At 43.1% G+C, this 25,126-nt stretch overlaps 1 protein-coding gene across 2 annotated transcripts; it reads right to left on the reverse strand.

Moving 5' to 3' along the window:
- On the reverse strand, positions 1–24,176 carry RIC3 (RIC3 acetylcholine receptor chaperone). 2 transcript variants are annotated; one of them, XM_064452655.1, is made up of 6 exons: positions 23,919–24,176; positions 16,058–16,281; positions 14,701–14,779; positions 12,466–12,559; positions 5,240–5,385; positions 1–4,127 (listed from the first exon to the last, which is right to left on the reverse strand). In XM_064452655.1, the coding sequence occupies exons 1-6, from the start codon at positions 24,064–24,066 to the stop codon at positions 3,637–3,639; spliced, it is 1,182 nt and encodes a 393-aa protein (XP_064308725.1). In that variant the 5' UTR covers positions 24,067–24,176; the 3' UTR covers positions 1–3,636. The 2 variants fall into 2 exon arrangements, with proteins under 2 accessions (XP_064308725.1, XP_064308724.1); XM_064452654.1 differs by having other exon boundaries at positions 5,240–5,388; positions 23,919–24,175.
- Positions 24,177–25,126: the final 950 nt, after the last annotated feature.

The raw sequence follows: 25,126 nt of genomic DNA on the forward strand, positions 1-25,126 counted from the left end.
TTGGGGAAGTAAATTTAATTTATTACCAATCAAATAAGAGTAGGATAATGAGAAATAAAACCAAATGTTAAGAACACCTTCCCCACATCCCTCTCTTCTTCCTGGGCTTAACTTTGCTCCCTATTTCTTTACCTCCTCCCCCCAGTGGCAGAGGGGGACAGGGAATGGGGGTTGTGGTTAGTTCATCACATCATTATTTCTGCTGCTCCTTCCTCCTCAAGGGGAGGACTCCTCACACCCCTCCCCTGTTCCAGTGTGGGTTCCCACCCATGGGAGACAGCTCTCCATGAACTTCTCCAACGTGAGTCCTTCCCATGGGCTGCAGTTCTTCATGAACTGCCCCAGCATGTGTCCCTTCCGTAGGGTGCAGGCCTTCAGGAACAGACTGCTCCAGCGTGGGTCCCCTGCGGGGGTCACAAGTCCTGCCAGCAAACCTGCTCCAGTGTGGGCTCCTCTCTCCATGTGTCCTGCCAGGAGCCTGCTTCAGCCAGGGCTTCCCACAGGGTCACAGCCTCCTTTAGGCATCCACCTACTCTGGCATGGGGTCCTCCATGGGCTGCAGGTGGATATCAGCTCCACTGTGAAGTTTAACACTCTCTCGAGCAGTCCCACCAGTTTACACCCAAAGATGCATTTTCCCCATTGGGACAGGTGGATCCTGTCAGGCCCCAACATACCTTCTCTCTTGAAGGCTCTTGAATGGTTTAAAAACCCGAAGTTTTGGCATAGGCATGAGTCCTGGAGCCCGGTAGTGATCCTGGGCTCGCTCCTAGCTTGTAGAAGGATCTGCTCTATGATATTCCCAGGCACAGAGGTGAGGCTGACAGGCATCTTTCACTAGACCAGGTTGCTTAAGGCCCCAGCCAGCCTGACCTTGAACACTTCCAGGGATGGTGCATGCACAACTTCACTGGGAAACCTGCTCCAGCGTCTCACCACCTCATGGCCAGAGGCAGTTCCCTCAGCCTGCCCTTGTGGGCCAGGTGCCCCAGCCCCTCACCATCTCAAAGGCCCTGGGCTGGGCCCACACCCCACGCATCAGTGTCTTTCCTGGGGTGGGGAGTCCGGGAGGGGACAGAGGAGTCCAGATGCAGTTGCCGAAGTACCAAACAAGAGAGGCGGACAGAATTTTTACTGTTATTTTCTTGGTTTACTGTTCTGGTTGTTTTTTTTTTTTAAGTTTTTATTGCCCAACCTTGAAAAGAACTTCTAATGAGGAAGCTAGAAGGGACCTTAATGCTGAAGACCAGCACTTCTTCCTGGCACAACTGCATTCTTCTGCTTCTCCAAAGGAACAGCTGTCTAACTTCTTTGCTTGATCTGTTGCTATTCTTTGTGCACTGCCGTGGAGGGACTGGCTTCATCTTCAACCACTCATTGGGCAACCTTCTCATCCTCAGACTGAGGAAACCCCACCTCCAGGGCCCAGGGACCTCGGTGGCCCTCTGAGGGACAACTCCTGTCTCCCCAGCACAGCACCCTGGCAGAAGCCAGGTCGTCTCATTGCCTTTTACTGGGGCACAGAGCAGAGGTGGCACCCCTTCATGAGGGGTAAGGGCTGGGATGGGAAAGAAGGCTCACACCACCCGTGGCAACCGACACAATAGTTCCTGATGCCAGGAGATGGAGCGGGTGAGCCCACAGGGCGGCTGGGTGCGGAGGCTGGGCCTCCCAGCTAACAGCAGGTGCGGAGGCTGGGCCACGTGCTCTTGCAGTGCTGGGCACTTCTGCGACACTGCTGCCATGGTGTCATGGAGGGAGGCCCTGGCATGGCATAGGGGTGCCAGGGCAGCCGTGCTGGAGGTGGATCCACTGCCATCGGTTCTTCTTCACCTGTGGGTGGATCCATCTCCGTGGGCTCCGAACCATCTGAAGCCACCTCCTCTTCCTCTGTGGTTCCTGCAGCCACACATCTTTTCCCCCGCCACGCAAAGATGGACATCCACATGCTTTGCTCTTGGTCCTCTTGTTTCCAGGCATCCCTGGAACCTGAGGGCCTTAAAGCTCAGCGAATTGTGGGTGAACTGCTGGGGTCCCTGTGTTTACAGGGCCTGCAACAAATGGCAGTGAGGTGTCTTGTGACACCTGGAGGCCACTGTGAGGGGGATGCATGTGGCCAGCTATGGCTGTTCTGGGAGTTGGGGGGCCTGTGGCCTGAGACATGGCCTCATGTGAGAGAAGGATGAGGGTTGGGGGGGCTGAAGTGAAGGGCCCTTTCCTGGGGATTGCTCCCCTGTGCCCTCCTCCTGCCCCTTGGGTACAGGGACTGCCCTCCCTACCCACTTGGGTGCCTGGGCTCCAGCCTCCTCCTCATCCTGTGCTTGGGTTCCTCTAGACCAGATGGCATCAACAGTGTTCCAGGAGGGTCCAGGGTCCTCAGTGACCCCCTCACTGACCCGGCTCTCTGCAAGTGGTGCAGCATCCCCTGCCCAACAGCAGCTGAGAGGGGGCAAAGCACCCAGACATCCCACCAGCAGGAGAGGGAGGTGCAGCCCTCCTGTGCAAGGTCTCCCAGCAATCCACAAAAGAATTACTGATTGCCAAGTGTTGCACGGGCCCTTCTTCTCTGTCCTTCAGTCCTGCCCCTGGAGCATTGGGAAGTGCCATTTCCTCTGCATGGAGTCCTGAGGCAGAGGAGAGGAGAGAGCCTGGCATCCTTTGGGACACTGTACCACTGCCATGCAAGGAGTCTGTTGGAGGCCACCAAGAGAGGTTCCTGGGGCCTGGAGGTGGTGGGGTTTCTTTTCAGTCTGAGGTTCACCCTCACTCTATTTTCTAGTTTTAAGGACAAACCTCCTCACTGCTTTTTTTTTTTTTCATTATCACTGAAGATATTGTTAGTGTTCCTCTCTAACACAAAGTATGGTCCGATTCCTGCACTCATCTGGGAGTTTCACCGAGACATTTCACCATGGCTATGGCAAAGACAAAGAACAACTCCTAACGCTTCAGTCCTGCTCATGCTGTTCCTGGAACACAACATAGATTAGGCTACTGGTCCTGCAGCATGGAATAAGCTGGGAAATGGGCTATGGGTTGGGGTAGCATATCAGTTTTGTGGATTGTAGTGACAACAGTTTCTCAGGCTTACAGCAGCAATGACGCAGCTGAGAAAGAGTCACGTCTGTGGCTATGGTCTGTTCTGCTGATGAGTTACCATTCAGGTAAGAAAAAGAAGGCATATGTTTTCCTCCAGCTTCCTGGTAGTCTCATAAATATATATGGATTTGATTGGTTTTCATAACTGGTAGCACACAAACAGACGTTTTTGAGATAGTCAGAAGAGACATTTGGGAAACACTGGGATGACAAAGGGCAAAAAAGAGGATTCTTTGTTTAGAATCAGGAAGGAATGAATCACAAATACCTGAAACAAATAATCTGCTCCAAGATACCAGTCTCCAAAAAGCAAGAAAAAAGTGCTGTTGCCAATGTCATGGTAAGCCATGACAAGACTTCATGAAAGAGGGCATTGGCTTCTAGTTCAGGCAGATGACGTGATTGATTGTTACCATGCGAATGAAACTGGTACAAGGAGATGAACACAGAGAAGTCTTCACTGGGAACAAAACCCATACGAATGACAGTTTATGACCTTTTCCTTCACCACCTAGATAACATCCACCATCGTCCCTGTTACTCAAGTCCTTTTGTGTTGCGCTTTCTCAGTTTGCCTGTTTCATCTGAATCACTGGCTTTTGGCTTTTTCGGTGCTGCGTTTTCATTTTCTGACTCCACACACAGGTCCTCTTGGGTCGACTCTTCTGCTTCACTGCAGCTCTGACAATGGAATCCAGCATTCTCTGCTATGACAGCAGGATCATCCTCCTCGTAACAACAGCAGCACTCCTCAATGCTTTGGCTGTGATGAAAGTCCCTCGCCTCTTCACTGATGCCAGTTACCTCATCCTTCTTCTGCATTAAATCATGACCACCCCTTCCCATGGTGAGATCAGTTAGCAGGGTTTCATTGCACAGACGCTCCTCATCTTCCATGCCCTCCATCCTTTCTGCCAGTTCTTCTGCAGAGGGCTGGCTCAGGTCAGGGTAATCTACAAGGATTGTGTCCCGTTTGCGCTTGAAGCAATCGGAATTATCATAAACAGGATAGGTCTCTTCTGGATAACCTTAGGAATAAAGGGATATGTAGCGGGAAGTGTTACCAGCATTTAAAAGTAGTACTTACTTCAGTGATGGATGCACAAGTTTGTTATAACAGTAGTTTTTAGCACTGCCACTATAAGTGTCATCTATTTAATGCCACATATATGTCCAGTATTAAATCCATGGAAAGAATGTGCCAAACTTCCCGGGAGATGATGAGAAAAAACCACTTATTTTCAGGGAGCCAGGATATCAACCCTGACATTCAGGAGTGAATATATGAGCTTTGCTGAAAGCTGTGGGAGCCAACAGGGGAAAATTGTGTGTCTTAGATCTTTAAGTAGATCCTCTATTTTTTGTTTGTTTGTGTCTACAGATTGACTGATTCATGTTTTGAAGACCTCCATAAACAGCATTATTTATAAAGTAGAAAAACCAGATATGCCAATGACTTTGTGCATTTTATTTTAGAAAAATGCATAATGAACTTAAGAAAACAGAGCTCAAGGCCACTGTTTATGCTTTATGTTTTGGATCACTTCTGAAAGCTTCTTAAAGAGCAAGGAATTAAGTCTACATTTAAAATTATGATAGTGAGCAGCTCAACTAGGATATCTTGAAACCACATTTATATAACAAGTAAACACCAAGGAACAGAAATGACATAATGTAAAGAGTTTTTAAACTACAGACTTCCTGGAGTTGACTTTTACAACATTGGAACAAACAAAGAATGACTAATCAAAAGTAAAAACTGCAAATTATCCAAAACATATTGATTCTGATTTCCAAGGGGCTTATGATTTTGCATGAAATCTAGCACAGCAAAGAAAGGTAAAGATATAAACCCACAGCAGCCAAGATCCAGCAGCAGATGGAGCATATGTGAATATTCATATGCCACTTTTGGCAGCCGATAGCGTAGTGTTTACACTAAAGGAAATGCCGGATGCCTCAAAATCTATTTTCTTTCTGTTATAGTTGAGAAAACAAACTACCTCGTGCAAAGTTTTGAACACTGACTTCTGAAAAGGAAGGATAAAGTCAACAAAAAATTTTGAAAGGTTCTGTGAGTGTAAGTAATCCTTATTCAAATTTTCTCATCAGGATAATGGTAAGAAAGGCTCTTGCTTACCTTCCCAGTCCTCCATGTAAGGAGCTTCTTCAGCTTCCTTCTCAGGAGAGATGCCATCTATGAATTTTCCTTCCTTCATAACTCTAGTAATTTCTCGGAGTTGGTGAAGTAACCTTTTCTCCTGGTCTGTTGTAACATTCTGAGTCCTGCTAGAAAATATTAGACACCAGAATTCAGTCCACTACTACTACAAACTATTAACAGAGTTTGAACCCAACTGTTTGGCACATCCCAGCAGCACAGTCTGAAGAAACCTGGCTGCAGTATGATCACTATTCAACATCTGCACGTGGTTTGCTCTTCAGCTCGGTATAAAGGTTTGTCCATTTATCCAAAAAGCCTGCAACTTAAACAGGTAAAGGAAGGCAGGTACAGCCAATGTGAGAGCAAGATGAAAGTGCCGCACGAGCAAGAGTTATGGTTCAAAAGAAACTACAGAAATTTCTGACCTTTTAAAGAGTGTTAGATGAGAGTTAGAGAACCATACCTTGTTTGAAGCATTATAAGAAAATGTAATACAGAACCTATGCTACATTTAAAACAACTTGTGGGGCTGATCAAAATGTCTCACACACACACATTTTGCTGTCTACCTGGACTTTACTAAAGCCTTTGATACTGTCTCCCACATTATCCTCCTAGAGAAGCTGGCAGCAAATGGCTTGGACAAGTGCACTCTTCACTGGGTAAAAAACTGGCTGGACAGCTGAGCCCAGAGAGTTGTGGTGAACAGAGTTAAATCCAGTTGGCGGCCAGTCACGAGTGGGGTTCCCCAGAGCTCAGTGTCCAGTCTTGTTTAATATCTTTATCAATGATCTGGATATGGGGATCGAGTGCACCCTCAGTCAGTTTGCAGATGACACCAAGTGTCTGCCTGAGGGTAGGAAGGCTCTACAGAGGGACCTGGACAGGCTGGATCGATGGGCTGAGGCCAGTTGTATGAGGTTTAATAAGGCCAGGTGTTGGGTCCTGCACTTTGGTCACAATAACCCCATGCAAGGCTACAGGCTTGGGGAAGAGTGGCTGGAGAGCTGCCCAGCAGAGAAGGACCTGGGGGTGTTGGCTGACAGCTGGCTGAACATGAGCCAGCAGTGTGCCCAGGTGGCCAAGAAAGCCAACAGCATCCTGGCTTGTATCAGGAATCGCGTGGCCAGCAGGAGTATGGAAGCGATCATGCCCCTGTACTTGGTACTGCTGAGGCCGCACCTTGAATATTGTGTTCAGTTTTGGGCCCCTCAGTACAAGAAGGACATTGAGTTGCTGGAGCGTGTCCAGAGAAGGGCAGTGACAGTGGTGAAGGATCTGGAGAGCAGGTCTTATGAGGAGAGGTTGAGGGAACTGGGGTTGTTTAGCCTGGAGAAGAGGAGGCTGAGAGGAGACCTTATCACTCTCTACAAATACCTGAAAGGAGGTTGTAGCGAGGTGGGCGTTGGTCCCTTCTCGCACATCATTAGCAACAGAATGAGAAAAAACTTCTTCAAGCTGTGTCAGGGGAGGTTTAGATTGGATATTAGGAAGAATTTCTTCACTGAAAGAGTGGTCAGGCATTGGAACAGGCTGCCGAGATGGGTGGTAGAGTCGCCGTCCCTGGAGGTATTTAAAAGACGTGTAGACGCAGCACTTCAGGGCATGGTTTAGGAAGCATGGTAGTGTTGGGCTGATGGTTGGACTTGATGATCCTAGAGGTCTTTTCCAACCTATGATTCTCTGATTCTATGACATTAGTCTCAAGAGTGTAATGATCCCTAACTATGACAATTAAAGGTATTACATTTGCAAGGCCTCATCAAGAAATGTCAGTCGGACAGATCATCGTGTTATTATAGAGTCAACTATGCTACCTGGTGGGGAGGTGGGAGGAGATGCAGAAATAAAGATTTAAAAATGAAAAGAAGGTATTACATTTAACATTAACTTGCCCTTTAGAATCACAGGGAGAGTGGGAGAGGACTGAGATTTTTATCAGACTAAAAGCAAACTGTAATTCTGACTGGTTCTACACTGCTGATTCTAGTAATTACTACTGCTCAGGTAATACAATTACTTACTGTTGCAACAAAAATGCCTCCAACAGATAAGATATTGTAGTCATTACATGCTATTTTCTCTGGGAAAAAAAAAAAAGTCTTCTAAAAATCTTATGGACAAAAAAGAAGTATTTGGAAGGTGGTGATCTGAGCTTTACTAACCAACTCAGTAGGTCAGAGTAAGAAAGACGCTTTACTTAAGGGTGACTGTTGTGCTTGTTTCAAGTTGTTCTTGAGCAGGTGTTTGATCTCTCTGTAAGTGACAGTTCAAGCCTCTTAGGCCACTGAGGCACTACTTTGGTGCTCTTTTGAATCTCACTGTGTTTTAGGCAGGATCTACTGTCCCTAGTTACTCAGAGAGGGTGGCCCTCAGCATGTGCAGAATGGTATATGAGGTCAGGCAGATGATCTCTGGTGATCTCCAGATCATCAGATAGACAGTAAAACTCCAAGATTAGACAGCTGCTCAGTGAATCCTAGGGGTGACAGGGGAAGAGGGGAGCTGGAAACAGATTAATGATTTTGGATTTGGGTGATTAATATCTACCTAAACCTTGTTTCGGGCATCTGAATTCTCATAAACTTAAAAACCTGCAGCATCTCTCTTCAGTTTTTCCTCTGACTAGCTGTTGTGTCTGGATCAGTACTTTAATAGGTACTTTGTGCTATACATACACAGGAATGATGGTGACACGATAGTTACTCCACTAAAGGCAGCAGAGTCATACTGACTTAAAGCCAGAGATTAGAATCATACTGCTGGTTTGTGCGATGGTGATCAAAGTGCTGACCCTGGGCTAGATTTTCTGCACAGCTGCAAACACAGTTGTCTGTAACTGAACTTAGCTTAGAAGCAGGCCCACTGGTTTCATTAGCACAGCTACCCAGATTAAACTGTGTGACTGAGATCACAAGGCTAAATATCACCTCTCTGCAGTTCCCCTGAGGGGCACTTTGCCTCACAGTTTGAAAAGCTGATATGGTCCCAACACTATATCGAAGTTGCACCTAGGCCCCTCAAGTCGTGGTGGCAGTTTGTTCCACAGAACAAGCAAAGGTGTGAGACAGCATCCTCTCAAAAGCCTGGGTTATGCAGATGTAGAATCTGAGATATGAATTAAGAGGCACACAAAAAGAAATGGTTTCATCAGCTAGCTGCCTTTGACAGAAGCTGTAATAGAACAGCCAAACTAATCCTCCTTTTATAGACGAAAGTATACGTAATTTGAATATATAGCACCTGGATAAAGACAGAGAGGCCTATCTGTTTAGCACAATGGGGAGATATGCTAGCTTAAATAATAGGATCAATCAATGCAGCTCCATCACTGGGGCATTTCATACAGGAAAATTACTAATATGCTGGATACGTTCATTAGAAAGCACTTCTGTCTTACTGCAACACAGGGTCTCTGTATTTCAGAGTATTCCTCCTCCAGATATCTTGCTTAAAAGACACATTTCCCTGTAGAGAGGGACAAACCAAAGCACATGCACTATTCCTACTTCATTAAAGGCCCTAAGAAGACTTAGTGTATGATGCTGGCAATGTATAAGACATCTGGCTGCCTGCATATAGGAGATTTACCAGGGTATAATGCACTTATGAATACTAAGAGGACAACAGACACAAAAGGTTTACAGTGTAGGAAAAGGCCATTATTTTTGCTCTGTGTTTTGTAGCTCCAGCACAGCTATTACTTTTCATAGTGGCAATGCTTACGTTTTGTAGAGTCCCAAAGTTCTCACTGACAGGTAAAGTAAAGGTTTCTTATTCTTACGCTGAGATCAGAACATTTCCTAAAGAGCTATCATGGCTGCAGTGAAAATCTATAATCTAACATGATATCTCAGATAAGTCGACTGGTATTTTTTGCTTCATGACCTTAAAATAATAACTATTAAAATGCAGCTATAGCCCAAAAATGGCACCCCACAGAGTACAGCCTCTCCCTCTCTTCCATATCACATTTGCTCAGCTTATGGTAAAAAGGTAAGTTTTTTTTTAATTGACAGCCTGGTAAACAGGACACTAAAAACAGATATTTGAGCTGCATTATTTCTGCCTCTTACCTAATTACCAGAAATTGAGGGATCTTTTTTTTTTTTTACATGAGAGTATTGTACAATACCCCTGTTGAGAAAATAATATTTACAAGTACTCTTGAATTTAAAGCGGTTTCAATATACCAAATCTTACAGACAGTTGTTAAAAGCTTATGGGTAAGACATTTGTGACAATGGGTAGGGAAATCCTTCGTACCCACTATATCACTGTCCCAACACTGAAACACTGCTAAAAGCCTGGAAAAAGCAATATACATGTTTTTAATGCAGAGAGTCCCATATAACCATCAATCAAGTCTTTATTTCTGAATCATCAAATTTCCAGCAAGGCTCCTCATCTCTGCTGAGATACTGGACTATAAAGGTCTACGTTTAGAAACCGGAGATACTGAGGTCCCCTTAGTGATAGGCTGTGATGATAAAGTACAAAACTGTGTAATTTAAATTTATAACCTGTTGAAAAAAGAGCTGGGAAGAGTGCTAGATTTTCTAAGAGCTGTGAATCATTATATCCTTAGGTACTATGTACTACCCATTTAAGTGTGTGAATCAGGTAACAAATATTTTTGTCTGTCTCTCAGTTTAGGTTTGGTTTTGTTGTTGCGGACCCAGCCAGGTAGTTCTTTCTTCCTCTCATTTTCTTTACCTTGCTTCTAGTCCTTGCTAATACATGCTAGGCCTTATTAAAAGTATCTGTACTTGTACTCTTCGAAAAGTTTTGCATTTCTGCAAGGGGGTTTCTGTACTGAAGGCTGTAGCAATTCCAACTGGTATGCTGGTTTGGAAGAAGGTCTCCTTGGTTGGTTTGGAGGTTGGTCTTCAAGCCTCATTAAATAAAAAGCAAATCCAAGTTTCTACCTGCCTACCTTCTACAACACAGGGCTGGATAATACTAGCTATCCTATCTGAGAAAACCAGCTAATAGTATTGAGAGGTCTTCCAGCCTCACTTCACTCAAATGCTTTTGAAATAAAAAGAAATGAGCAGGACAAGCCACAGCAAGAAAACGTATACACTTGTTACAGAAGAAAGCAGGATAAAATTACGCAGCACAGTATATATTATTTCTTTGAAACAGGATTTCTTTCTATGGTACAGCATTATCTGAGAATAAACTGTCCTTCCAAACTCATGCAGATTTCAAAAGCAATGTTTTTTTGAAGAAAATGTACAAAAGCAGAATGTCTTTGGACTCTTAAGAATCTTCACCAGAAGAACAAAGCTAGGATGAATCCCGGAGCAGTTCAGCTGGGAGAAAAACGCCCCAGAAGTACAGTGAGAGGACACTTGAGGCACGAGCTCAGACCTCAGCACCTTTACAAACATTATGTGTTATGGTGATACATCGTTTTTTGTGACAACGCAAAATACGTCCTCTGGTTTGGTTACTAATACTACACTTGGCAGCTGGGAGTAGCTTTGCCATATCTAGTATAATGGGCCATGGTCTCACCTGGGGTTTTTCAGCATTAGTTCAAATTTGATACCACTTATTTCTTTCTCTGATTTTTCTGTTGTAAGGATTTCTGTTTAACTGCATATTACTAAATGGAGCTCAAGTAATTTTTGCTCTCTTCCTCTTTCCTTTTTATTTAAATCTATCAACAGCCAAACTGAATACACCTAGCACTATACTCTGTGCTCTAATTACACTTTCTAAACATACATCTTATTTTAAGACGTTAATCCAGTATTACTGAACTTAATGAGTACCACAGTATAGATTAAGAAAGCTTCAAAGTCTGGGTGTTTTTGAAAAACAGCTATTTCCTCCATCTAGAGGTGCTTTTCCCCTTTTTAAAGAGGCTACATACAAAATCCTGCCCTTGAGGCCTTTAGATCCCTCTATATAAATAGTTTGGCTGAACAAAGCAGGGAAGTTCTACTAAATAAAGGCTCTGAGCCAATAACACAGAGTGGAACAAATACTGGATCAGACCCTAAACTTATTTTCTCAGTAAAAAGCATCCCATCCTGAAAGTCAGCACAATTTCTGGGCAGCTCATAAGCCTGTTTCTGGCAGTTTAAAGATACGCATAGAGCATTGCGTTAGCTCTCCACAACAGAGATAAGTAATAGTCAAAACAGTATCCTTCTGTTTCACTAACAAAAGCAGGGCTGCTTTGGGGTCCTCCCACTAGAACCCGGCCTACCATAGGCAAGTTTGGCACCTCATCTTGCTGAGATGAGCACAGCCGCAATACAGGGCATGGTGCAAAGCGTGCAAAACTACACGCTCAAAGAGAATGCGGTTTGAAGCATAAATGAACGCAACGTGCAAGTTCAGCACAGAATAGTTCCTACAGAAGGGGTTAATACAGGCATTGACTGATCCAGACAAGGTTAACATGCATTACAGCCTGAACAGCTATCTTTTTGCCTGCAAATGTCACCTTAATATTCATGGTATTTAAATTTTCAAACACTGCAGTTACGCACTGTTGTTACACTCCTTATGAAATACATAAGACTTGTTTCCAGTGTTTCTTTATAATGTAGAATAGTGATCTCAGATTTATACCAAACATTAATAAACAAAATAAATTTTTAAATCCTGATTTTACAATTCTTTTCTTCCTTTTATATTTAGAAGCAAATGCATGGATTTACAGGGTGGAACTAAGTTATGGAATCAGATTATTATACAATTCTGCCTTTAAAGAAATATTTTATGGATATTCTAATGGGCATTTATATAGATTATAACAGCATTTCCATTTAGAAAAATAATCCCTAGAACTGGAAAATAACATAAAACAAATGGGTCTTTTAGGAACCATTCAGAATATTACTTTGGTCACATAAGACAGGTTGTTTTATATACTTTAAATGTAGACATTTTATTTTCTGTTTACACATACCTGTCATTATCTTCCGAATAACGCAATGTACAAAGGGGGAGTGTAGGGATAGTTGCTTTTCAGTTTAAGGAAAATGAAGTTGGGAAAATGATTTATTTTAAATATAGATGCTGGAAAGAAAAACTGCAGAACAGAAAGTGTGATGTGTAAAATCAAATTTCTACAGTCTGAAGTAGTAATAAAAATGCTATTTTAATATAGCCAATGTAAGAAAGTTTAATTTCTAACCAGAGCAGAATCTCTCCTTAAAATGCTGTAATTTGAAACACACCTGTGACAGTTAGGTCCTACTCTGTTGATTAATTTTTCCATAGCTTCTTCTGTCTCTCTCAGTTTTTCCTGGAGCTGAGTGAGCTCATAGTCAGCTGTAAAAGGAAAAAAAAAATCCCAAGATTGGTCAGTAGGGTCTTTGAAAATGTATCCCTGTCCCATTATCACAGGTAGCATGTACTGTACCAAACCAAACTGGCTGTAAGGAAACTAAAACATGCAGTTTAAAGAGTTCTCCCTACTTTTCCGGGTATAAGAAGGTGAAGACTATTGCCAATGGTAATAGGACACACAGAAAGCACCATCTTTCACAGGCTCCCTAGCAACACCCCCATAAGCAGAGTGAGGGGCCACTGTAAATGCCCTGGAGATTAAAGTTAGGGAAAAGAAAACACTTTTTTTTTTTTTTTTTTTTTTTTCCTGGAGAAATCATAGCCTTTTACTGTCTGCTGCAGAATTAATAGTTCTCATGTAATTTCCCTGTTAAGTCCTTGGGAACAGAGACGAAAGGACACTTGAGCATTTCCTAACGAGTCTAAGGTTTGAGAAACCACATCTTTATCAAAGAGGATAAAGTTCATGAGCTTGATGGCATCCAACCCTGCACAGGTGTGCCAGGGTAGGCAGTGAGTGCTAAAGGTCTGCCAGGCTTACTGGGATGAACAACAGCTAGCCACATGGTGTCTGGCTGGGGAGCAAAGCACAGTATTTCCATGGTTGCACATTTTTCAAAAAATGTGTCCATAGTGCAAAAGTAGACACACATGTATATGTGCAAGAACACCCATACTGGCTTTAATTTAGCCGAAAGTGTTAACAGTAAAGATGCAACAGCATGGACGTCGACAAAAACACTTGAGCTCCTTGTTTGGCTTTGGTAGCTTATGCTCAAAATCCTATAGCTGAGACTTCATTGTTCCCAACTGCAGAACAAAATAAAACCAGCCTGGGTTAGTTAAATATTCAGCTGCTACAGGCACTCCCGTTTAAGCAGCACAAAGGCACAATGGAACTCTGACATAGTAGGAATGGAGAAAGCCATCCACAAACATCCTGCTTTTGGGAAGACGTCTATTTTGCAGAGAATGTCATTACTTAATTTATCACTGATGTCATTATTTTGCATGTCTGAGACTTTAAAAATAGGGGAGGGAAAACTGGCAAAGAGAAAGGAAATAGCTCCCTCCAAGTGCCTGTGTAAGTGGTTCCTAGTCCAGTGACTTGTCCCCTGCTTTGCTACAGCTTGCAATGAATGCTTTAGGAATACAAACTAAGAGCTCTAGAAAAAGGCAGAATAATTTTCATCAGTAGTTCTTTCAGTTATAATGACGGTAAATATTTAACTTACTGCAAAGTTAGTTCTCTTACCAAGCATTAGAGAAAAAAATACAATTACGGTTGCTAATAAATTGCACAAAATTGCCAGGCACAATGCAGTACAAGTGCACTGAATATACAATCTATAGCGCTGAGTACATTAGGTATTCCTAATATACACATTAATGTCAAGATAATTACAGCTATGTTAAGAGAATCGCCTTACTGCTAGCACTTTCTATAAAGCCGCAAGTACTTTTCCTTCCTATTACAATTTAGCCAGCTAAACACGACACATTTAAATACTGTTAGGTAACTACTCATCCAATCTTCAATAGTAAGCTTATTAATTTATCTAATAAATGTCTACAAATAGTTGATCTATTCCACCGATGTTTAGCTAAAATCACAATAGGATTTCAGAATACTGTTTGCTTTCTCATCAAAACTTTGCACATTGCAGAAAGGGAAGGGAAAAAGTTGGGAAGTGCCTGGTGATGGCTAAGACTTCATAAAATAAAAAAAAAGAAGATAGCTTTTAATAATATCTTTACATACTATTACTAGATTATTATGGATTACAGAATAATTATAGATGGACATCCTATTTTCCATTTTTAATCATTAGCTACATAGCTTTTCAGCAAATCCGTACAGTTAATTCAATGAACCTTATGAAAAGCCATTGCTTTCAGGGGGGCTTGGGATCAGGCTACTATCACAGGGTCTCATTAGCCAAATGAGATTAGAAAGTGACAATGCAGTAATTCATTTAGCTCTTGCTCTTTCCAACACAGAAGCTTCTGGCTGGTTCTTTATGGGGGTACAGCAGCTTTACAGTATGCCCAGAACTTGAAGAACCCGGTTGGACCGTGCCTCTACAGCATCAACACAGATACAACTCAGAAGTCATACTCACTGATTTTCCTCTTCATGTTTCCAGGTGCAGCAGTAGGGCATTTCCGCTCTCCAGCAACAGTTTTTCCCTTGGAAGCCAACTGATGAGTGAAAAAAGACGACCCTTCTGTGAGTTACAGTAACGGTAATATATAAGCCCCAAAGGCAACAGAAAAAAGGATAGAAATCTAAAATATGACAGAAAGTAACCACAGAAAAGTATGCCCAGCAGCAAAAACAGACAACTATGAAAGATGCCTGGGAGATCTTGCCAGCTAAAAACTCCTAACAGACACCTGGAGGAAATGGTATTTTTAAGCACAGTGAAACCGTAACTCATCAAAAATAGCTGTTTCATTTTAGAATATTTACCTGTTCTAGCCTGATCCTGTAATTCTTCTGCATATAGGAGGGGGGAAAAAAAGTGGATTGGGCAATTATTGTGAGATAAAGGACAGCTTCTGAAGGAATTCTATGTGACCACACTTGTCCCTCTTGCAATGTTTTCTGACATTATTCCTTACCAACTTTGAACCTGCAGCAAAGATGCTAGCTGGCTCTATACAGAAGCTGCAGGCTATCTATCTCTTTCGTCTTCTCTGTATTTGGTCAGCTCATGCAATTCACCTCGTTCTTGCCTCTTGTTTGTCCAGAGCAGGCTCAAGTGTTTGGACACTGCTGTGTCTCAGTTAAGCCCCCACTCAAAGGAGAAAACATTTCCACAAATCCACTTCTCCCTCCTCCCACACGGCTGACTGTCATCACCTACATGAAAGTTACGTCTGCATAACAAAAATCCATGAGAAGTTCAAATCACATGTGAAACACTTGAGGGGAATTTGGGCTGTGCTTTTTAAAACCAGTTCCTCAGCTGGGGTAGTTAGAGCATGATCAATACAACCTTACAAGCTCCCATTCTCCAACAATGTGGCACTTTTGTGCCAGAAGGTATGCAATAATTTTACTCCCTCTCTCCCACTTTCAATGCATAACACAATCACGACATATACATTATACAGAATATGTAGTCACACACATTAGAAAAGAATACTATGTGTATATTCAAATTTGATCTAACATTTTTCTAGATATACACTTTTTCGGAGGGGGGGGGGTGGGGTTGGTGGGCAGGAATGTTAAGAGGTCAGAGGCCACTACAGGATTTCAGCAACCAGTCCCTGCATTCTCAGCTACAGTCTTTCCAACAGGAAAGACCACATAATACATCAATCTTTTAATCACCAGTCAAAGGTCCAGCATAAGCATTTTTTCTTGAGCAAGGCTCAAATGGAACCAGGTACAGAAATGGGACCATCATTTCTGTTCTGAGGGTTTTTTAGTTGTTATTTCCCTAACTTTTCAATTTATGTTGGTCTTACCTTAAATAAAATGTACAGGATATATAAGAAGATGCCAAATCCATATATAGGGATGATTTGCCCCACAAGACCTCTCCCAGTTCCACCAGTGCTTCCACCACCACCTCCACCTGCCTTGGCTTTGGCAACTGCTTCAGCAAGGTGAGACCTTGGAAAATGAGGAGCAGCTCGGCTGTCGGGAGTGGCCTGGTAATTCATCCTCAGTGGGAGGCGACCAAGCTTCCCTGCAAAAAAACACATAACAATTATTTTTCTTCTATTACTTTTCACCCTTTTACATGCAGCTTAAAACTGCAGCAGGTGCAGCTAACCTCTTTTCTCTACTTCTAAATGGACCACCACTGATGAATAAAGTAACTTGTTGGAATGTAAGTAGTAATTCTGTAAACTCAATCCTCAGACACTTACTATATGCAGTGCTGGGAGTTAGGTATGCACAATTACTCTCTTGATTTTAAGAAGAGATAAAGCTGGCAGGGCAATTAACAAAACATTAATTTAACAGCTATATACTTGCCCAAAGACCCTATGAATCAGCTCCCCTAACAGGATGAACTCTTACTTCTGGTTCTCTGTTCAAGAAAACCCCAACAACGTATTTGTTTTCTGCTGTGAGCTTGATCTGTCAATATTATGCAAAGACATGTAAATATATAAACCACTATGCATCTAGCACCCTGATACACGACTGCAGTGTTTGCCCAGTATAGGTTTTCGGCTACTGCCATAAGTAAAATTTTACCTGATTTTACCAAATGAGTAATGAAAGTGATGGCACCTCAAATTGTTCTCCTTAAAAAGGTGTTGGGTAAAGCAGTGTAAGACAGGAGACTGAATATGGTCTTTGGCATTTTAGAGGGGAAAAAATGGTTTCTAGCCTTGAGAGAGGCAGAGACAATTTAAAACAAGAAAGTGGAGTGAGCATAAATGGATGCATGGATGCTAGGGTAAGGCTGCAGAGAGCCCAAAATGGTGCTGTGGACAACTTCATTCAACTGAAATGCACTAGAATCTCAATAAATCTGTTCTCATGCATTATTCTGTTTTCTTGCTGCCATCAATTCAACAATTTTGCCATGAAAGTCACTATTTTACTCCCCTGTGTACTTGACATCCTGCTTTCTATCTCCATACCCAGCCTGGACTTGTCCCTGCATTCCCTTCCACTGTTTGGGACTGAACTGAATTACTCAGCTCCCCCACCACAGAGTCTGGCAGCAGGAGGTGTTGGATGGAAGCACCAGAGATGGGGACTGCCAGGCCGGGCTTCAGCTCACCCCCTGATGCCAGCTGCAAAACTTCCCCCTCCCTGCCACATGCAGCAGGAAAGCCAGGTAGCCTGGACGTTAGTCACTGGTGCTGGGGCCGGCTGCACGTACTTGCATAAAGAAAACAAAAACCAGGTTTGAAATAGTACCGAAAAAACCTAACTTTACTTCTTTAAGTACCTAGCTGCAAATATTTTTAAGAGGAGCAAGACATGAGAAAATTGTACTAAATTAATATTTGCTCTTGCTAGGAAATACCACCATAGGCAGCTAAATTCCTAAGCACAGAAAATTACAGTAAATACACATTAGTAAATACACAGTAAATACCCAATGTGTATTAGTAAATACACATACAAATAATTCTTGAAGTTCTACTATCAAACCCACATTTTTCTTTTAGGTGATGGGTACTGTAGGCTTTAGTGAAACTGCCCAGGTATACCACCACTGACTAAAACATCCCGCAGATTAGCTCAGGCTTAACTTTGAGGAAACTCTTATCATGCACTTATCATTCACTTGGTGAATTATTTAAAGTCTGCGATGGAAAGCATAGCACCTCATTTATAAGAAAGTCCCATTACTCCAGCAGGAATGTCTTGTAGCAGTAAGTCACTGGGGAAACAAGTGTGGTGGTGTATATAGAGCAGTATCATTGAGGTAGGGATGAAACAGCAGGGTGGATAAAGCTTTGCAAAACATCTTATGCTCATTGAAATATTTGTTACTAAGAAAAAGAGACAAAGAAAGCAGAAAGTAATTGACAAAAGTGAAACTGTATTTAAAGGGAATAGTTTTCTAAACTACCCACAAGGCCTCGTTTGTGCTTTAAAAGATTCAGTTCAATTAAAGATAATCAAGCCAAAGGGACATACACTAGTCATTTCATTAGCAAAATAATTTTAAAGGGGAATTTCATGGCGCCTAGTTCTAAATCTTCCCTGTTGACTTTTAAACTTTTATAATGATTTCCATATTTTAAAAAAAATTATTTTCCATAGATTTTTATGGTGAAGAACCCATGCAAATTATAGAGGTAATTGACAGCACAGGCAACTTAAAAGCACCATATGCAAAAAGCCGTCAAATACACAGTACATAAATGGATGCCACTGTCAATTAAACAGCAAACCTTGTGCTATTAAAAACTCAACACGCTAGCACACTGGTAGGTGATGTGACTGGATTCGACATTTCCAGAGATTAAACAAACCACTTCCAAATGGAGACAAGGAGCGTCTCCATCAATAAAATCACACGACACTTCTACGTGAGAGCAGAAGGGCATGTGTCGGGTCCTTGTTTGCTGCACCATCCAGTTGCCGGTGCCCATAGTGAGTACTTCAACAGGACATTTTTCAGTGCTGTGGGAAGGGCACTAACTTCCATTTAGCTTTGAAGGGTGCCACAGTGCTGCTCGCCTTTTGAAATGTTTCTCAACTTCCCTGCAACAGCCAAAGGGTTGCTTTCACACAGACCTGCTTGCTGCACATGGCAACTCCACTGAATACACCCTACCTGGTTTGCAATCTTTTTATCTAAGGTTTACCCAACACAATAATTTGTCAGTTTAATGCTTCAAATCAACTTTGCAAAACAGCTACAGGACAAGCAGAGCATGTTTTGTCTAATCCTGCCCCTTCAATAGCCTTAAGTCCAGAAATGCAATTATGCCCAAGCTAATGTTTGTGGTGTTTAAGAGACTGTAGGTTTCTGAATGTAGATTAAGTCCTTAATAGCAGTATCACATTAGAATTACTGTGGGTTTTTTTTAATCTTTTAACAATATTAACACTCAACTGGAAAAAAGCAAATCTTAAAAAATATATTTATAGCACACCCAATACAACAGCCAATGAGCTGTTAATATTCAGACCATCCCAGTGTCTTTTTTCCATGAAAGCAGTTATGCATTCTACCTAACAGGGTTTAGGAATTGCTACTGAGTCCAACTTGACTATTTATAAAGTTATTTCAACTTAAGTTATTGTATGATTCAGCAACTCTTAATCTAGATAATATGTCTTTCTGCAACATGTGACCAGCTGTAAAATGCTGGGATACCTACATACACATATAATAAAAAAATAAAGTTTGACATGCAGGAAGTACATATGGGCTGTTGCTATGTTAAGCTTGCACTCCATTCATCAGAAGGTTTACATGTCTTCATTTATAAAATGTGCATCTTCTTCAGACCCCAGGAAGCGTAGAAGGAGCTTTAGAGATGGGAAATGGGAGTCTGGGAAGCGCCTGTGACTTGTCCAAGCTGACAGCAAAGGAAAGGATGCTGTTCTCATTGCTCCTCAAATCTTAACCAAGCTGCTTCTCAGGAGGCCAGCACCCACAGTTCTGCTCATGCTCTGCAGTAGACGCTCTGCCTTTTTCCTTCGTTTCCGTCCCAAAACCATGGTTGCACTATTTTGGTTTAGAAAGGCTAAGATTAAGTGTGTTTTTTCCAAGTAAGACATTTACTATTCCTTCTTGTGCATGCAAAACAAATCAAACAAAAAAATACATCCTAAGAACAAAACAGGTAGATGCTTTGCAAAAGCTTTATCTGAAAAAACATGTGACAGTGGGAAGCAGAACCATCCTCCTGCCTCAGCAATGCAAATGCCAGTCCTCAAACCTATCTTCAAAGTGCACTCTGACTCCCACGTTTAGGGATGCTTAGGTGCCATTTACATTTTCCGGGTAAAATGTTCATTGTCGTAAGTGAAAAAGAAAACCACTGCTTTTTCAGTCACAGGGATCAGAAATGAAATATGCTCTGTGAGAGTTTTGTACACATTTCTCCCCTGATGTGTTGCACTTGATATTTAAAGAAGACATGTGCTCTAAGCAAAGCTTTTGCTTAGTAGGCTATGCTAGTCCTCCCTCTCTAGAAGATGCCAACAGAGTCATTCATACTGAAGCCTTCTTCTCAGGACAAATAAATCAATCTTTAGCCCCTCTCAGCAGCATGTTTTAATAAAACATTTATTTTTCTCTGTGTCCAGGGAGGTGAACTGGCCAGAGGGTTCTAAAGCTGCAAGTGGGAACACACAGAAAGACACATGGACTCTGTGATAAAGGAACTTGATCTTCTCTAGACTGAAAGTGTCCGCCTAGCCACGATGTTTAGTATAATAACTTAGAATAATCTATAAAGAAACTGTTTTATTGGCATTTAATCTAAATTCTCTTTCAAGCCACTACATCATTTCTGCTGTTCTTTAACACCCTTGAATTTCGCCAACACCTCTGCCCACAGAAAACCCAAGTAATTATTCCTTTTTATAACACTACAAGTTCATGTCTGGTTCATTGTTGAGACCACTCTCTATTTCAGTATTATACACTATCACAAGACCCATGTTTTAGACTTTTTACACGTGCAGTCATATTTTTATCTTCTAAATCTTTTTATAAATACTTCTGATTCTGGCAGACAGTGTAACATCAAGATGAACTGGACAAACAGTATACATTCATTTAGTTCTTGCTGGTTTACTGTCATTTACAAAATAGTTCTAGCTGTGTTCCCAACAACACAACTTTAGAAACCTACCCAAAAAAGGTCAGAAGCAATGACAATTTTTAAATCCTTACTTTAAACCACTGCACAGGTGTTTTTAATGGAAACAGTCAAGTGCCTGAACATTTTTTATTCAATATTGCAGGTGGGGGTTAAAAAGGAAAACACAAAAAATACCCAAAATGAAAACATCTTCATTTTCTTAAGTAAGGACAGCTGCAGGCAATTGATGTGTGCATTGCACAAATCCAAGTTGGGCAAGGGTATTGTCTGAACAGTCATGTATTTTTCTTGTAAAGCTGATGCCACTTTATTGTTCATAAGAATGCAGACAGACTATACACCTATTGCCATGGAGCTGTAAGGTTTTCCTTAAACTACCAACTTAGAGAGCAGTTTTACAAAATGCATGGCAGAAATTTATGAACATTAGACTGAAAAGTACTTTTTAAACTGGTAGCTTTTTCCCTCTTTTCCAAAAGATTAAAAAAAAACAATAATTCTAACACCTGTCCATGAAATAAACTAGAAATGTGATACATTCACCGTAAGTTCTTTAAGTTCTTTCATATACCTGAAACTATTACTGTGAAAAAGAACAACCTTCCTATCTGAAAGATAAGTTCTATAGTGTATATAGTATATAGTATAAGTTCTATAGTACTATGCTCACCATTTTCCCAAGAGAGATGTCTGAAAACAGCTTTATCAGGGAAAGCGCCATTCCCATTCTTAAATCCTATTTCGATAAAAAGCCTCTGGTAACACTGAGATCTAACCAAAGGTAGCAAACTTTAAGAATGTTTTATTCAGAGGCATTTTGCTCCCAAGACTACAATAAGCACTTCATTAACTTCAAGAATGACATGATTACTTCCAAGTCCCTGAAACTTTCATCAGGTATCTGCAGTTATCAGTTCACTGAAGAGGACAACTAATGACAGAGGTATGAATTGAACTATTCAATCAAGATTTATTCTTTCAATAAAAAAATAAATTCAGGTGAAATAAAGTTTGGTCTGCAGAGCAGGTGTAATGAAATTCTTGCTATCAAATTGAAAATATGGACTATAAATTCTCATCTGAAACAGATCAGCTGAGGCAAGGTATTACATCCTTGGCCAAAGACAGGTGCTAGGGTGCCGTGGAGGAGCATGCCTAGCGCTTGCGCTGCACCATGCATACACTACCCTGTGCTGTACTGTGATCTCTTGCAGGATGAAGACGACAGTATTTATGCTACCTATTCATGACAGAAAGAGTATTTATGTTACCTATTTTAAACATTTAACTGCAGCAGTGATTAGTCAGCTTGTGACAGCATTGCTTAAAGCAGGCTGTGCTGGAACAGGTATGAGCATAATTCATCAGACAGATGTCACTGCAAGGAATTTGGGGGCGAGTTTTTTGTTGTTTTTAATTAAAGCTAATTTTTCTGTCAGATCAATTCAATCCAGTCCATCCTGCAGCCATAAAAAGAAGCACTAGAACATAAACTGACAACTGCCTAAGACTGCATTGCTGTGGGAAAGTGGTTTGTCAAGCCCCATCATCTGGCATCATTGTGGGATCAGAGCTTGGAGCTGCACATGGGCAGAAGTTGACAGAGAGACCGGTACTACCTCCAAGAGCATCTGCTCCCATCTCTGCTTCATGCAGGGGACTCCACAGTCCTCACCAAGCCCCTGTGCCATCTGCTGGGGGGTCCAGCATCGTACCCTCTCAGTACTGCTCTTGACATGCTATCAAAAACATCACCCACCATTCAGGCTTTCAGTGTTGCAGATTATGGAATGAAACTATAAACCTGTAGATCTACAGTGCTGATGAACCTATATTAACTTTCTTCAAGACCAAGAATACACAACAACCAGGGAAGGGTAGCCGTAGTATAGAAGTCATATTATTTCGGTTCACCATTAACATTGTTTCAGCAGTAACTTCAGCCTGTACGTGCTTAAAAAAGCCTGGTCACATGAAATCGATGTCACTGAAGGGTACAGTCACATAAGAACCAGGCTGCTGGAAGGATGCAGAAGATAAAGTCACTGAGCATGAGGCCCCATGGGGCAGCGTCCAGCACAACCCAGAAGTTCTCTGTACTCCATCAGCCTGACCTCTGCGCCTTGTGGGCAGCCCCAGGCAAAACTTCTCTACCAAGAGCTAGGGCTATGATACTAGCTACTTTTGTGATGTGCCTTGGGGAGAAAAACCTACAGTAAAGGGCAATGGGCATAAAAAAATGGGAGATGCTTGTATGAACCTGTTCCTCCACAACATATGAGGGGACACGCAGAGTAGAGGGCAGGCAAGAAGGACATAGCTTGAGGGATTGCAAGGACAAGACCTGAGTCTAAATGAGTCATTGTGTGGCACATCTGCTATGAGAATCTGGTGCATGAAAGCCAAGTTTAAAATACTGGAGTAGGAAACTAAACAATGAAGATGATTCAGATGAACTTTTATTTCATATGCAACGACAAAAGCACTCCGTACAGAAAATAAGAAAATAATGAAGCTTTCAAATAAAAAGTGATGTATCGCAATGGCAAAACAAACGATGGTTGGACTGTGTATGACTATGTGCTATGACTATTTTCAGTACTTTTGGTACGCCACTCATAAAACAAATAAAATGAAATTTGGAACATTTTAAACTTTTTTGAGGGTGAAAAAAGGTAAATTACAGCAGAGATGAGAACAATAAATTCAGTCTCTGACCCTCCACACGTCTTTAAGGAGAGAGCACGAGAGCGGTACCATTACGACCTACGGAAGGATTAACGACACGACGTGTTCGTTCGTCCCAGCAGGGCCCGCTCTCACGCAGCCGCCCCGCGCCGCGGCACCCCGGGGCTCAGAGCTCCCGGGCCGGGGCCGGGCCCCCGCCCCGCGCCCCCCGCCCCGCGCCCCGGGCTCACCGCTGAGCCGCCGCCCGCTCCCCGCTCGCTCGCCCCCAGCGCGGTCCCCCAGCGCGGACGAAGGCGGGGCGGGTGCTGGCGGCGGGAAGCGACCCACCCTCGCCTCAGCGGAGCCGGCGCCGCCGGCGGGGCCCGCAGCGGCCTCTTACCCTCGGGCGGCGCGGGCGCTGCGAGCGGCGCAGCCCCGGGCTCCTGCCTGCCGCCGCCCCGAGACAAGAAGGTCCGCGGCAGGAGGAGGGAGAGGCAGAGCACCAGGCAGGAGGCCACGGCCACCCTGCAGCACGCCGAATACGCCATGGCGGCCCGCGCGGACCCCGCACCCCGCCGTTAGTTACCGCACCCTTCGCCTCGGCGCAGGCGCAGGCGGCGCGCGCGTGCGCCATGCGGCGGCGCGGGCGGCCGGGCTCCCGAGCGAGGCGCGGGGCGGCTCCGGCGCCGGAGGGGCGGCTTGGGGCGGGGGCGGGGAGCGGGAGCCGCAGCTGCCGGGCTGGGTGGGGAGGTGGGGGAAACGGCCCTGGGCCTCAGAAACGCAATGTGGGGCAGGAGGGGGCAATGGACCCCCTCTTCCCAGTCCCGTCAGAAGTGTTCTCCAGACGCTATGTCCCCCATTGACCGTAGGACTACAGACTTACTGAGGGGGGGAAGATCTACACTGCACCGGTTTTTTCCCCAGTGAAGGGTTTCAGTGGTGTCACAACTGGTCTCTGCCGGCGGCAGTGGTGCTAGGGTGGGGGAGGTGGGCCCTGGGTGCTGCAAGCTCTGCAGTGTCCCGCCATGCGCCATGTGGTTACCAGTGCTCTCCCCAGACTGGGAAGGGGCCAGGGCTTTACCTGGCGGTGAGACTGCGGTAGGGGTAGGGACGAGTCGGCTCAAAAAGCTGGTTGAGGTTATGGGCCACCTGGGTTCTCCGTGTGGAATTGTTTCCCTGCTTTGAGCACACAGGATGGATGTAGAGGAGTACAGAGCATGTTTTAAATTAATTCAATTTACTGCAACTATCTAAGAAGTTTAAAAATTATAAATGTGCATATACTTTCAAGAGAGAGTTTGAGATTTGCATATTGTCAATGCATTTGTTTAAGTTGCTGCTGTGCAAAGTCATCCTGAAACCACCTTCCCACTACACTAACAATGAAAGATTGAAGTAAAGAGGGAAGTTCATTGTTTGTACTCATTCGTTTTCACTGACTTCAGCAAAAAACCTGCCAGTCATGTCAAATTAAATTATATGGTTTTGTATTTCCGTTATATTTATATTACACTGTATTACTGTACTTGAATTAGGCTATTTTCCACGGGGTCTAGGCTGTGACTACTGAATTTAACTCACTTTACGCAAGAGCTACCCTTAATTAGA

Source organism: Phalacrocorax carbo, chromosome 5 (genome assembly GCF_963921805.1).
Source record: "Phalacrocorax carbo chromosome 5, bPhaCar2.1, whole genome shotgun sequence".
NCBI lineage: Eukaryota > Metazoa > Chordata > Aves > Suliformes > Phalacrocoracidae > Phalacrocorax > Phalacrocorax carbo.